The sequence below is a fragment of the Chlorocebus sabaeus genome, chromosome 7 (assembly GCF_047675955.1).
Source record: "Chlorocebus sabaeus isolate Y175 chromosome 7, mChlSab1.0.hap1, whole genome shotgun sequence".
NCBI classification, from domain to species: Eukaryota; Metazoa; Chordata; class Mammalia; order Primates; family Cercopithecidae; genus Chlorocebus; species Chlorocebus sabaeus.
Genome location: NC_132910.1, coordinates 1,505,865 through 1,522,121, shown reverse-complemented (window position 1 = coordinate 1,522,121; position 16,257 = coordinate 1,505,865). Strand labels below are relative to the sequence as shown.

Here is a 16,257-nt window from a genome sequence, read left to right as displayed (position 1 = left end):
ATATATATTTACATATATATATATACTCACAATAGAATACTATTTGGCCATAAAAAGAATGAAATCTTGTCATTTGCAGCAACATGGATGGAATTGGAGGTCATTGTGTTAAGTGAAATAAGCCAAGCACAGAAAGACAAAATTAGCCAGGCATGGTGGCTCATGCCTGTAATCCTAGTACTTGGGTAGGCAGAGCTGGGAAGATCACTTGAAGCCAGGAATTTGAGACCATTCTGGGCAACAAAGTGAGACCCCATCTCTACAACTAAAAAAAGAATAAGAAAGACAAATATGTTCTAACTCATATGTGGGAGCTTAAAAAGTTGATCTCATCAATGTAGAGAGTAGAATGACAGATACTAGAGACTGGAAAGGGTGGAGCATTGTGAGGGGGATTGAAGAGAGGTTGGCTAACAGGTATAAACATATAGTTAGATAAATGGTGTAAGTTTTATAGTTTAATAGCAGAGCAGAGTGACAACAGTAAACAACAATATATTATGTATTTCAAAGTAGCTAGAAAAGAGGACTTGAGTTGTTCCAACACATAGAAATGATAAATACTCTAAGTGCTGTATACCTCAAATACCCGGGCTTGATCATTACACATTCTATGTATGTAACAAAATATGACCTGTATCCCATAAATACGTAAGATGTTATGTATCATTAAAACAACAAAAACAACAACAATAATGACAGGGGTCTTCTAGAGGACCTTTTCAGTTGTGTGAAAGAGACAAAAGTCTCTAAAACATACCTGTACACAACTCATAAACATTATGAAGATGTACATAACCTAATGGAATCTGTCTCAGAACAAAAATCTCTGCTTTCCTTTGATCATTCATATGCATTACTTATGAAAACAAACACCTTGGTAAGGGGCAAGAGTTGGAGATACTGGGGGAATGGTGGTTGTTTGTAGTGGAAGATCAAGTCATTTAGGGGCCATAAGTGATCATTGGAACACAGTTTGCAGATGACTTACCAAAGGGCTTACTCTTTAGGCATGACAATGCCGTGTCATTACGAGAGAAAATTCATTAATTTAATCTGAAACTCCATGTCTCTTTTTTCTACCTCTGTAGTTCACCTTAGGGATAGGTGACTCCAGGTGATTTGATAGCAAAATGCAGTCAAAAGCAAAATTTAGCCACAACCTTTACGTTTGATTGGCTGAAATGATTGAGTATCATTATCGGTATTTCTAATGTTGGTAATTGTATTACACCATTGGAAGTATTTCAACCTTTGCATAGTTAAGCATTTTTACCTGTTTACAATTGGACATACTATAAGTTATATTCTTTCTCTTTTTCTCTTAACACTCACAAATACCCATGTACACACCTGCACACCCACACACATGATTTCAGTGATTTAATAGAATTATATTTGAAATAAAAATAACCTCAAAGTGTATTTTAAGTGAAAAAAAGATTCTAATATATGATATTATTTAGTAAAATTTGACACATTTTACATATCTATGTTAAAGCATCTGAAAGAGCCTTCACAGAGATTTTTACGGAAAGTTGTTTATGAATGAGCATGGTGTGTGTATTCTTTACATTCTTTTTTCTTGTTCATGTTGTCTATTGTTTTAGCGATATAATAAAAAATTAAACAAAATAAAAGAGACAAATAACTAAAGAACATGATGTTTTAAAAAGTTTGACTTTACCCCTTTTTATTCTCAACTGAAAATTTGTCTCCTGACCATCCTAACTGTTAGGCCTGTAAGACACTGTTTTCAGAAGACAGAGCATTATTTGTTAATAAGAATGGACAAATACTTAGGTACATCCAAATTTTAGGTGTTGAAGCTTAGGGTTCTTTGCAATATTTCACTTTTGTGATTTTATCAGGTTATCAATGAAGGAAATCACAGTATTAATGAAAAACAAAATGAGTAAATTTTAGCATCAGAAAATTATTGAGATTTTTTTTTCCTTTGGATAGAATAATTCTTTTTTGAGTAACAATGTTTGGTATACTCAAAAGGTATGTTTGGGGCACTAGAAATGGCCAAAATAGGAGAGAGAAAAAATACTGATTGAGGAGAAATACAGATATGAATCTATATTTGGGGAAGAACTATAAGTAAGATATATAATCACATTATATTAAGAAATAAAAGCCATAAAAGAAAGAATGCCAAACTTTAAATCTGAAATCGTAGGTCACTATTAAATCTAAAGAGTAATAATGCTCTGGTACTTACCAAAAGCTAAAAAGTAAACAAGTAGAGCTATGGTCACTGCCAGGATCACTACCCCTGCGACGACAATGAAACATACGACATATGGATTCAGAAATCTTGAAGTCGATGGTACACGTGCTGGCCTTATGAGAGAGAGAGAGATCAAAGAAAGTCATTCATTTCACTGATTTCAGCCATCATTTTAGTGCTCACGATTGTCTTCTGTCTTTCACGATCTCTTATCTGGCACATAGCTCTAGCCATAGAAACATATTCCTAGAAATGAAACTGAACTTAACAGGGTTGTCCTTAATGGTTTTTCTTTCAAGCTTTTTTTTTTTCTTTCCCCCAGCACAAAATGATTGAAGTTCAATTAGTCTGACGGAAGAAGGAAGTCTGACTTATGGTTTGGAATTACTTTCCCTTCTGTCAATTGATAAAGTTTCCAAGAATAACAACAAATCATTCTCTGTTCTACTGCAATGTCTTCCAAACTTCAATGCTGGACACTACTGTAGTAATCATCCTTGCTTGGGCACCATCCCCAAGGCTGTACTGAAGAGAGATCATTTGAGTGGAAGAAGTGTTGAGGAAGATGAAGCAGGGGTGGGGTGGTAAGGGGGTCAGGACGGTAGCATTTCTCATTGCAAGATTCCCCATATTATTAAAAATTGGCAGAGGCATAGAGAATCAGGGAGAATAGCAAGCACCTGAAATGAATTAAAACTGCTCCAACAGCCAATGATTTATTTGATTTATCATATTTTCTCCATGAATTTGTACTAATATATAGTCACACACACTCACACTGGGAAAGTCACCAGAGGAGCTGCGTGTGAATTCCAGTTTTATCCTTTGTTTGCTTGGAGGTCATATGGTCATTTATCTGAGATTTTCTTTGTCTGAAAAATAGGAATAATAATACCTACCTCAAAAGGCTGTTTTGAAGATTAAGTGGGGTCATGTTATGTGTTATAAAGTATATATTTCTAGTTCAATAGGTTATCTAACTTGGCTGTGAACACCTTGAAGGTAAAGATACTATTCATGCCTATGCTTAACATAGGCAAAGAGTTTAACACTTTGCAGAATGCTTGGGTTATACGGGTGTTTCGTAAATACTTATGGTTTTTATAAATATTTATTGCCTATGTTAATTCTTGACATATTTCAGATTTAAAAATCTCAATAGAGCTGAGAAGAAATTATATTTAGGCATATTCTAATTTTTATATTTTTCTATTTTGTTTTGCCAACATTCTGGTACAAGTGAGAAGGGTATATTCTGAGGGTCAGTGCTGTGGGACACATTTCACTGCAGTGTTGTCTGGTATTGTTTGGGCTCTACCCAACTCACAGGCCTATAAAAGGGCACCTCTTGATATTTTGTATTGTGTCACTTGCACATTGTACGCTGTGGCACTGGAACTAGTAACATTTCAGAAGATTGTTGGAAGCAGACATAGACTTGCCAGTTTTCCATTTTGTTGAATAAACACAGAACACTTTATAAAAATTGACCCTGCTCAAGCATGAGCACTTTTAAAAAGAGCATTTAAATATATAACATAGGAAGAAAATAACCTCAGAGCAATTTATTAAATGCTATAACTTTATGATGTCTTTTTGCTATATTTGTCTTATTTGTTCATTTTGCTACACTAATGAAAACTGGCTTTCACTGCCATGGGTTGAGAGTCCAGTGTTCAGCAACCACTACTGTAGTAATTTTCTAGTTGAAAACTGTCCCTTTGGCATTTGTTTACTATTTGAGTTTCAGTTTACCCATTTGTTACTTCATGGGGTTATTGTGCCTGTTACATGCAATCACAGATGCATAGTGTTTGGTATTTGTGATTTCAGTAATTAATAGTGGCTGCTGAGTAGTGAAAGAGTCAAAAAGAGACAGAGTTGGAGGCAAATATAACTCCAAAGGCTAAACAAATCTCAAATTGTTCCTTTCTGCAACAATTAGGGATTGATTATGTTTCCAGAGATGAGCTGATATGTCAGGATCCGCAAGTTTGGAGTGAGAAGAACTGTAAACAAGGATTAAATTGGAGGCTAAAATCTCCAAAAAGAAGTCTTTTGAAATCAAAAGACTAGAGTCAATATATACTTTAACTTGGATGAGCCTCCCACAGGAATGGCATTACAGCCAATTTTGCTTTCAGTTCATGAAAAATGTCTTGAACTCAATAACTGAAAAGCACTATGAGACATATGACTCAACAAAGGGTGTGGAGCCGAAATTACCTTACTTTCACAAGCCATAACTAATTACATAAGAATGAATTGTTCCACCCTGTAGAAACAACCGAAGAAATAGCATGTTTCAACTTTCAATAGCATGTTCAACTTATAGTTGAACCTCTGAACGTTGCTAACACAAACTAAATTGTGCACAGTGTTTACTCTATGTTTGTAAATACTGAATTTGTTTGTAAATACTGAGTATGTTTGTAAATACTGAATTTTAATTCATAATGCAATGGAAATATGTGAAACAAAATATTTTGCTTTTAAAGCAGGGTCTCGATCAGAGATTTTTAGTGCTTGCATTTAAACAGCAAAGCAGATATTCATTTGTGACCCATTTACCCAGTTTCCCTCTCACTCTTTCTCTTTTATGTTGACTTGAAAAAAATTGCATGAGGGTGGAAAATTTATCTTTTTATACTTTATTATGAAAGCCTGTCTGGCATTGTACATGTACATTGTCAGTCTTCACAATCTTTTTGTAGCCTTGTAAATTCTGTATTATGATTGCATTGTAAACATAGGAAAGGTGAGGCTCAGAGAGTGAATAACTTATGCTTATTCAGGAGTGACAGAGTTGGAAACAGAAACCAGGTAAGTTTGAATAAAGAGACATGAACTTCCGCTCACATACACTTCGTCCCTAAGTACATTGTTTCACACTACAGAGAATGGAAAAGCTTTAGGTTTCATGTCTCTCCTGACCTCACTTGGGGGGAAGCAAAGGGAATCACCATCTATTAATAATAATATTTCTCAAGATAGATCTTGAGCCCAGACCTCTCTCTTTGAGCTGCACACCATCATTTCCAATTACTAATTGAACGTGTTATGGGTGCTTTACAACCACCTTAAATAGAAAAGTTCAAAACCGAACTTGGTATTTTTTCTCCCATTGGACTGTAGTGTTTGAGGATATGCCCAGGGTTGTATTAAAGAATTTTTCTACAAGACATTTTTTCCAATTAAAACATGATCATTTCTTATTTTTTTGAAATTTCCTTTGTTCTAATATCAGCCATGTCTTTCAAATGAAGGAACTGAGATATGAAAGATTTATTTAATTGATTTTAAACTTCTAAGCACAGTGTTTAATTCCTACTCATAAAGCACTTCTAAGGGGATGGGAAAGGGAACTAGACTAGAGGTAGGAGATGTGGATTCAAGTACTTTTTCTGTCAAATATAAGCTATGTGATCTCACGTTAATCATAACTATTTTAAGCTTCAGATTTCAAAAAAATTTAAATGATAAAGACAATACCTTCCTCATAATTTGATTTTTTTAAAAATCAAATAAAACACTGTATATACCAATGATTTGTAAACGGGAATTTAAGGTATTATTATAGAGGCAACTGAAGTATAACAGCAAGATTCCTAGAACTGAAGATTTTTCTGCCAGTAATTGTTGTGTGAGCTTGGCTGAGCCCTTTTCATATTGCGGAATCTTAGTTCCCCTGCCACATGTTGGTAATAACAGTTATTGTACAGTATATTTTGTGAGAATTAGAGCAGATGATATGCATGCTGTATAAATTATAAAGGGCTAAATAACCATAAAAATCTTTTGAGAAAAATAAATTTTTAATTAATTAGTTTATTTATTACTATGTATTTTAACTTATACTATCAAGAGAAAAAAACGCATTTATTTAAAATATTCAGTATTACCTGTTTACCGATTTACCTACACTTCTCCTCTGCACTTTTTATCTTGCTCTATATCATTCTTATTACACAGGCAACTTTATAGTAAAGAAGAGGAATATGTCAACACTTACCTCCATTTAGGTACTTTTGGAGTAGGAGAGTCAATACTAGTTTTCTACTCTTCTGGAGTAATTAATTTATTAACTCTCTAGACTGGCTGTGCAAGAAATGCTCAAAGGAATTCTAAACATGGGAATGAAAGGTCGGTACTCACCTATCATAAAAATACATGAAAGCATAAAACTCACTTGTCTTATAAAACAATTAAAGAAATGAGAAAGAGAAAGAAACAAAATGGCAATATGACAAAACTCCACCAAACCATGGGGCTCATGAAACAATTACAGAAATGACAGAGAAAGAAATAAAATGGCTGCATGACAGAACTCCACCAACTATATGCTGCTTACAAAAAACTTACTTTACTGATAAAGGCACTAATAGACTAAGGGTAAAGGTATAGAAAAAATATATTCCACACAAATGAAAACCAAAAGAGAGTAGAAGTAGCTATATTTATATCAGATAAAACAGGGTTTAAATCAACAATAGTAAAAAAAAAAAAAAAGACAAAGAAAGTTATATAATGATAACAGAATCGACTCAACAAGAAGATATAACAATCCTAAATATATACATATCCAACACTAGAGCACCAATATGCATAAAACAAATATTACCACACTTAAGTAAAGAGATAAGAATACAATAACGATGAAAAACTTCAACACCCCCTCTGACAGTACTAGACAGATCATCAAGACACAAAATCAACAAAGAAAAAATGGACTTAAATTGTTCTTAAACCAAATGGACCTAATAGACATTTACAGAAAATTATGCCTAACTATCACAGAATATACATTCTTATCAGTACATGGAACATTCTCCAAGATAGATCATATATTAAGCCACAAAACAAGTCTGAAGAAACTTTAAAAAATCATCATATCAAGTATCTTCTCAAATTACAATGGTCTAAAACTAGAAATCAATACCAGGAGGAACTCTTAAAACTATATAAAAACATGAAAAAAAAAAAAAAACCAGCAACAAGAAAAAAAAAAAAAACCAACATGCTCCTGAATGATATAATGAAATAAAGAGGGAATTAAAAAAATTTTGAAATGGATGAAAATGGGGACAAAACATATCAAACCCTCTAAAATATAGCAAAAACGTGTTAAGAAGGAATTTTATGGCATTAAATGCCAATGTCAAAAAAATTAAAAGATCACATATTAACAGCCTAATGATACACCTTAAGGAACTAGAAAAACAAGAACAAACCAAACTCTAAGCTAGTAGAAGACAATAAATAACAATGATCAGAGTAGAACTAAATAAAATTTAGACCCCTCAATTACAAAGGATCAATGAAATAAAAGGTTGGTTACTTGAAAAGATGAAACAATTGATAGACCACTACCTAGACTAGCCAAGAAAAAAAGAGCAGATTCAAATAAACAAAATCAGAAATGGAAAAGGAGACATTACAATGATATCATAGGAATACAAAGACCGTTAGACACTACTATGAATAACTCTACGCTCAAAAACTAGAAAACCTAGAGCAAATCAATAAATTCCTGGAAACATGTAACCAGGTAGAAATCTACCAAGTTTAATTTACAGATTAAACCAGGCAAAAATAGAAATTCCGACCAGACCAATAATGAGTAGTACAATTGAATAAGAAAAAAAAAATCTTTCAACAACAATAAAAATCCCAGGACCAGATGCATTCGCAGCCAAATTCTACCAGATGTATAAAGAAAAACTGATACCAATCCTAATGAAATTGTTCCAAAATATTGAGAGGGAGGAAATATTTTCTAACTCGTTCTATGACACCAGTATTACTCCAATACCAAAACGAGACAAGGGCACACACACAAAAAGGGAAAATTATAGGCCAACATCCCTGATGAATGCTATATAAAAATCCTCAACAAAATACTAGAAAACTGAATCCAATAGGACATAAAAATGATAATATGCCGTGGTCAACTGGGTTGTTCCAGGGATGCAAGTGTGATTCAACATACACAAATTGATAAATGTGATTCACCACATAAACAGAATTAGAAACCAAACCATATGATCATCTCAATAGATACAGAAAAAGGTATTTGATAAAATTTAGCATCCCTTCCTGATAAAAACCCTTGCAAGCTAGGCATAAAGGGAGTATACCTCCAAATAATAAAAACCATATATGACAAACCCACAGCTAACATCATACTGTGCAGGGAAAAGTTGAAAGCATTCCACCAAAGAATTGGAACAAAGCAAGGATGCCCACTTTCATCACATCATTAAACACATTATTTGAAGTCATAGAAGAGCTATCAGGCAAGAGAAATAAATAAAAGACATCCAACTTGGAAAAGAGGAAGTCAAATTATCTCTGCTGACAATATGATCTTATACCTAGAAAATTCTTAAAAGTCCTCCAAAAGACTCCTAGATTTGATAAATGAATTCAGGAATGTCTCAGGATACAAAGTCAATGTACAAAACTCAGTAGCATTTTTATACACCAATAATGACCAAGCTGAGAACCAAATCAATAAGTCAATCCTACTTACAATAGATTAAAAAATAAAATACCTAGGAATGTATTTAACCGAGGAAGTAAAAGATCTCTACAAGGAAAATTACAAAACACTGATAAAAGAAATGGAGATGATACAAACAAATGGAAAACCATCCTATGCTCATGCATCAGAAGAATAAATGTCATTAAAATGACTGTACTTCTCAAAGCAATCTACAAATCCAATTAAATCCCTATCACAACACCAATGTCATTTTTCACAGAATTGGGAAAAAATCCTAAAATTCATATAAAACCAAAACAAAGAGCCAAATAGCCAAAGCAATTCTAAGCAAAAAGAGCAATGCTGGAGGTATCATATGACATGAACGTCAAATTATACTACAAAGCTATAGTAACCAAAACAGCATCATACTGGCATAAAAATAGACACATAGATCAATGAAACAGAATAGAGAACCCAGAAATAAAGTCACATACCTAGAGCCAACTGACCTTTGAGAGAGTTGACAAAAACATACACTAGGGAAAGGACACCCCATTTAATAAATGGTGGTGGTAAAACTGGATTGCTATATATCAAAGAGTAAAATCGGACCTCTATCTCTCACCATATGCAAAAATTAAGTCAAGATGGATTAAAGACTTAAATTTAAGATCTGAAACTCTTAAAATGCTAGAAGAAAATGTAGGGAAAACTTTTGGACATTAACCTAGGCAAATAATTTATGACTAAGTCCTCAAAAGCAAATGCAACAAAATAAAAATAGAAAAATGATACTTAAACTAAAAAACTTCTGCACAGCAAAAGAAATAATCAACAGAGTGAACAGACAACCTAAAAAATGGGAGAAAATATTTGCAAGCTATGCATCTTACAAAAGACTAATGTCTAGAAGGTATAAGGAACTCAAATAAAAACAGCAAAATTATACAATAACCCCATTAAAGAGTGGACTGAGGACATGAATAGACATTTCTCAAAAGAGACATACAAATAGCCACAAACACATGAAAAAATGCTCAATATCACTAATCAGAGAAGTGCAAATTAAAACCACAATGAGATAACCTGTTACACCCGTCAGAACGGTTATGAGAAAGTCAGGGTACAACAGATGTTGGTGAGGATGCAGAGAAAAGGGAACACTTACACACTTTTGGTGAAAAAGTAAATTAGTAAAACCTCTATGAAAAACAATATGGAGACTTCTCAAAGAATTAAAAATAGAACTACCATTTGATCCAGCAATCCAACTATTGGGTATCTACCCAAAGGAAAAGAAATTATATCAAAAATTACTAGTACTCATATGTTTATTGCAGCACTATTTATAATAGCAAAGATGTGCATTAAATCTAAGTGTCTATCAACAGATCATTAGAGAAATATACATATATATATATATATCAGAACACTACTCAACCATAAAAGGAATAAAATCGTGTCTTTTACAGCAATATGGATGGAACTGGAGGCTACTATCTTAAGTGAAACAATTCAGAAACAAAAAATCAAATATTGTGGCACAAGATGGCCGAATAGGAACAGCTCCAGTCTATAGCTCCCAGCGTAAGTGACACAAAAGACGGGTGATTTCTGCATTTCCAACTGAGGTACCCGGCTCATCTTACAGGGGCTTGTCAGACAGTGGGTGCAGGAGAGTGGGTGCAGCCCACCCAGCGTGAGCCAAAGCAGGGCGAGGCATGATCTCACCTGGGAAGTGCAAGGGGTCAGGGAAATCTCTTTCCTAGCCAAGGGAAGCTGTGACAGATGGCACCTGGAAAATCGGATCACTCCAACCCTAACACTGCACTTTTCCAAGGGTCTTAGCAAAGGGCACACCAGGAGATTATATCCCGCACCTGGCTCAGAGGGTCCCACAACCACGGAGCCTCCCTCATTGCTAGCACGGGTCTGAGATTGAACTGCAAAGTGGCAGTGAGGTGGGGGGAGGTGCACCCGCCATTGCTGAGGCTTGAGTAGGTAAACAAAGCTGCAGGGAAACTGGAACTGGGTGGAACCCACCGCAGCTCAAGGAGGCCTGCTTGCGTCTGTAGACGCCACCTCTGGGGACAGGGGATAGCCGAACAAAAGGCAGCAGAAACCACTGCAGACTTAAATGTCCCTGTTTGACAGCTTTGAAGAGAGTAGTGGTTCTCCCAGCATGGAGTTTGAGATCTGAGAACAGACAGACTACCTCCTCAAGTGGGTCCCTGACCCCAGAGTAGCCTAACTGGGAGGCACCCCCCAGTAGGGGCAGACTGACACCTCACATGGTGGGGTATCCTTCTGAGATGAAGCTTCCAGAGGAATGATCAGGCAGCAACATTTGATATTCAGAAATGTTCGCTGTCCTGCAGCCTCCGCTACTGGCTACTGATACCTAGGCAAACAGGGTCTGGAGTGGACCTCCAGCAAATTCCAATGGACCTGCAGCTGCGGGTCCTGACTGTTAGAAGGAAAACTAACAAGCAGAAAAAGGATATCCAGGTATGGAACTCAGCTCTGCACCAAGCAGACCTAATAGACATCTACAGAACTCTTCACCCCAAATCAACAGAATGTATATTCTTCTCAGTACATCACACTTATTCCAAAATTGACCACATAGTTAGAAGTAAAGCACTCCTCAGCTAATGTAAAAGAACAGAAATTATAGCAAACTGTCTCTCAGACCACAGTGCAATCAAACTAGAATTCAGGATTAAGAAACTCACTCAAAACTGCTCAACTACATGGAAACTGAACAACTTGCTCCTGAATGACTACTGCGTACATAGTGAAACGAAGGCAGAAATAAAGATGTTCTTTGAAACCAATGAGTAGTGTGTAGAGGGAAATTTAAAATTTAAATGCCCACAAAAGAAAGCAGGAAAAATATAAAATCGGCACCCTAACACCACAATGAAAAGAACTAGAGAGGTAAAAACAAACACATTCAAAAGCTAGCAGAAGGCAAGAAATAACTAAGATCAGAGCAGAACTGAAGGAGATAGAGACACAAAAAACCCTTCAAAAAATCAATAAATGCAGGAGTTGGTTTTTTTTGAAAAGATCAACAAAATTGATAGACTACTGGCAAGACTAATAAAGAAGAAAAGAGAGAAGAATCCAATAGATGCAATAAAAAATGATAAATGGGATTTCACCACCCATCCCACAGAAATACAAACTACCATCAGAGAATACTATAAACCTCTGTGGGGGAAAAACAAACAAACAAACAAACAAAAAAACTAGAAAATCTAGAAGAAATGGATAAATTCCTGGACACATACACCCTCCCAAGACTAAACCAGGAAGAAGTTGAATTTCTGAATAGACCAGTAACAGGTTCTGAAATTGAGGCAATCATTAATAGCCTACCAACCAAAAATAGTCCAGCACCAGACGGATTAACAGCCGAATTCTACCAGAGATACAAGGAGGAGCTGGTACCATTCCTTCTGAAACTATTCCGATCAATAGAAAAAGAGGGAATCCTCCCTAACTCATTTTATGAGGCCGTCATCATCCTGATACCAAAGCCTGGCAGAGACATAACAAAAAAAGAGAATTTTAGACCAATATCCTTGATGAACATCGATGCAAAAATCCTCAATAAAATACTGGCAAACTGAATCCAGCAGCACATCAAAAAGCTTATCCACCACGATCAAGATGGCTTCATCCCTGGGATGCAAGGCTGGTTCAACATATGCAAATCAATAAATGTAATCCAGCATATAAACAGAACCAAAGACAAGAACCACATCACTATCTCAATAGATGCAGAAAAAACCTTTGACAAAATTCAACAGCCCTTCATGCTAAAAACTCTCAATAAATTGGATATTGATGGAACATATCTCAAAATAATAAGAGCTATTTATGAGAAACCCACAGCCAATATCGTACTGAATGGGCAAAAACTGGAAACATTCCCTTTGAAAACTGGCACAAGACAAGGATGCCCTCTTTCACCACTCCTATTCAGCATAGTGTTGGAAGTTCTGGCCAGGGCAATCAGGCAGGAGAAAGAAATAAAAAAATATTCAATTAGGAAAAGAGGAAGTCAAGTTTCCTGTTTGCAGATGACATGATTGTATATTTAGAAAACTCCATTGTCTCAGCCCCAAATCTCCTTAAGCTGATAAGCAACTTCAGCAAAGTCTCAGGATACAAAATCAATGTGCAAAAATCACAAGCATTCTTATACACTAATAACAGACAAACAGCAAAATCATGAGTGAACTCCCATTCACAATTGCTTCAAATAGAATAAAATACCTGGGAATCCAGTTTACAAGAGATGTGAAGAACCTCTTCAAGGAGAACTACAAACCACTACTCAACGAAATAAAAGAGCACACAAACAAATGGAAGAACATTCCACATTCATAGACAGGAAGAATCAATATTGTAAAAATGGCCATACTGCCCAAGATAATTTACAGATTTAATGCCATCCCCATCAAGCTACCAATGACTTTCTTCACAGATTGGAAAAAACTACTTTAAAGTTCATATGGAACCAAAAAAGAGCCTGCACTGCCAAGACAATCCTAAGCAAAAAGAACAAAGCTGGAGGCATCACGCTACCTGACTTCAAGCTATACTACAAGGCTGCAGTAACCAAAACAGCATGGTACTGGTACCAAAACAGAGATATAGACCAGTAGAACAGAACAGAGCCTTCAGAAATAATACCGCACATCTACAACCATCTGACCTTTGACAAACCTGACAAAAACAAGAAATGGGGAAAGAATTTCCTATTTAATAAATGATGTTGGGAAAACTGGCTAGCCATATGTAGAAAGCTGAAACTGGATCTCTTCCTTACACCTTATACAAAAATTAATTCAAGATGGATTAATGACTTAAATATTAGATGTAAAACTATAAAAACCCTAGAAGAAAACCTGGGCAATACCATTCAGGATAGGCATGGGCAAGGACTTCATGTCTAAAACACCAAAAGCAACGGCAACAAAAGCCAAAGTTGACAAATGGGATCTCATTAAACTAAAGAGCTTCTGCACAGCAAAAACAAAAACAAAAACAGAAAACTACCATCAGAGTGAGCAGGCAACCTACAGAATGGGAGAAAATTTTTGCAATCTACTCATCTGACAAAGGGCTAATATCCAGAACCTACAAAGAACTCAAACAAATTTACAAGAAAAATACAACCCCATCAAAAAGTGGGTGAAGGTTATGAACAGACACTTCTCAAAAGAAGACATTTATGCAGCCAACAGACACATGGAAAAATGCTCATCATCACTGGCCATCAGAGAAATGCAGATCAAAACCACAATGAGATACCATCTCACATCAGTTAGAATGGCAGTTATTAAAGTCAGGAAACAACAGGTGCTGGAGAGGATGTGGAGAAATAGGAAGACTTTTAAACCATTGGTGGGACTGCAAACTGGTTCATCCATTTTGGAGACAGTGGGGAAATTCCTCAAGGATCTATAACTAGAAATACCATTTGACCCAGCCATCCCATTACTGGGTATATAACCAAAGGATTATAAATCATGCTGCTATAAAGACACATGCACATGTATGTTTATTGTGACACTATTCATAATAGCAGAGACTTGGAACCAACCCAGATGTCCATCAATGATAGACTGGATTAAGAAAATGTGGCACATATACACCATAGAATACTATCCAGCCATAAAAAAGGATGAGTTCATGTCCTTTGTAGGGACATGGGTGAAGCTGGAAACCATCATTCTCAGCAAACTATCGCAGGGACAAAAAACCAAACACCGCATGTTCTCACTTATAGGCGGGAATAGAACAATGAGAACACTTGGACACAGGAAGGGGAACATCACACACCGGGGCCTGTTGTGGGGTGGGGGAGGTGGGAGGGATAGCATTAGGAGATATACCTAATGTAAATGACGAGTTAATGGGTGCAGCAAACCAACATGGTACATGTATACATGTGTAACAAACTCGCACGTTGTGCGCATGTACCCTAGAACTTAAAGTATAATAATAAAAAAAGAAAGATTTGAGCAGCCCCAACACTATCCCAAATGGGGACTTGGTGCAAATTATGAAAAGGTTCCCACAAGACACTTCCCTACCATCTGCCAAAATTGTTACAGTCACTGTCCTGATATACATTGTCTGGGATATCCAAGCACCAGCCCCCCTCGCCCCCGGCCAGGTGTGCAGCACAGCTGTAAATTCACATTTACAGTGTGAAGCACAGCCAGCTGTAAATGACAGGAGGAAGTTCACACTCAGGAAGCAAGAATCAGGGCCTCAGGGAGGGAAGCTGCAGTCGGGTGGCCGGTAGCAGACAAGAGCGGCTCAGGCCCCCGGGAGCATGGCTGGTGAACTGGAACACAGAAAGCAGAGAGGAGTCAAGACGGGCCTCTTAGCCCCTGTCTAGGAATCAGTCCACCTCTCTGCAGAAGAGCTTGTGTTTTTCGATTTGGGTTATAACTTTGAGAGAGTAAGAAAAAAAGGCAACATGGGTTGATCAGCCTTGTATTAAGAATTTTTTTACCTAAGTAACTCAGGAATGGAAAATCAAATACTGTGTGTTCTCACTTGTAAGTGGGAGCTAAGCTAGGAGGACACAAAAATACACAGTGATAGTGGACTGTGGGGCCTGAGCGGGAGGAGGTTGGGAGGTGGATGAGGGATAGAAGACTAAATGCTGGGTACAGTGTACACTTGCTTGGGTGATAGTTGTGCCGATATCTCAGAATTTACTACTAAAGAACTCATCCATGTAACCAAAAACCACTTGTACCCCTAAAACTACTGAAACTAAAAAGTAAACAATAAAAAAAGTTCTTACTGAAAAAAAAAAAAAAAGAAAATGTGGCACATATACACCATGGAATACTGTGCAGCCATAAAAAGGATGAGTTCATGTCCTTTGCAGGGACGTGGATGAAGCTGGAAACCATCATTCTCAGCAAACTACCACAGGAACAGAAAACCAAACACCTCATGTTCTCATTCATAAGTGGGAGTTGAACAATGAGAACACATGGACACAAGGAGGGGAACGTCACACATCGGGGCCTATTGGGGGCTAGGGGGCTAGGGGAGGGATAGCATTAGGAGAAATACCTAGTAGATGACGGGTTGATGGGTGCAGCAAACCACCATGGCACGTGTATACCTATGTAACAAAGCTGCACATTCTGCACACGTATCCCAGAACTTAAAGTATAATAAAAACAAAAAGATTTTTAAAAAGTCAAAGATTGCATGTTCTGCCTTATACACGGTAGTTAAATAATGTGTGCACACGGACAGAGAGAGTAGAATAATGGAGACATGGAACGGTGGGAGGGAAATGAAGGATGAGAAATTACTTAATGTGTACAGTGTACCCTATTCAGGTGAAGGCTACACTAAAAGTCTAGATTTCATAACAATGCAATACATCCATGTAATAAAACTGCACTTTTACCCCTTAAAACTATAATAAAAATTCCTTCACTCAGAGGAGGGAGGAGGAAATGCCACCAATCTTCATAGAAAA

The 16,257-nt window shown here is 36.5% G+C and overlaps 1 protein-coding gene across 1 annotated transcript in view; it reads right to left on the bottom strand.

Annotated features, from left to right (window-relative positions):
• Window positions 1-16,257, bottom strand: part of TMPRSS11D (transmembrane serine protease 11D) — a 62,918-nt gene that overhangs the window by 31,673 nt on the left and 14,988 nt on the right. Inside the window, exon 2 of the mRNA XM_007998573.3 lies at window positions 2,228-2,349. Within this exon, the coding sequence (XP_007996764.1) occupies window positions 2,228-2,349 (122 nt within the window). The remainder of the gene's footprint in view (window positions 1-2,227; window positions 2,350-16,257) is intronic.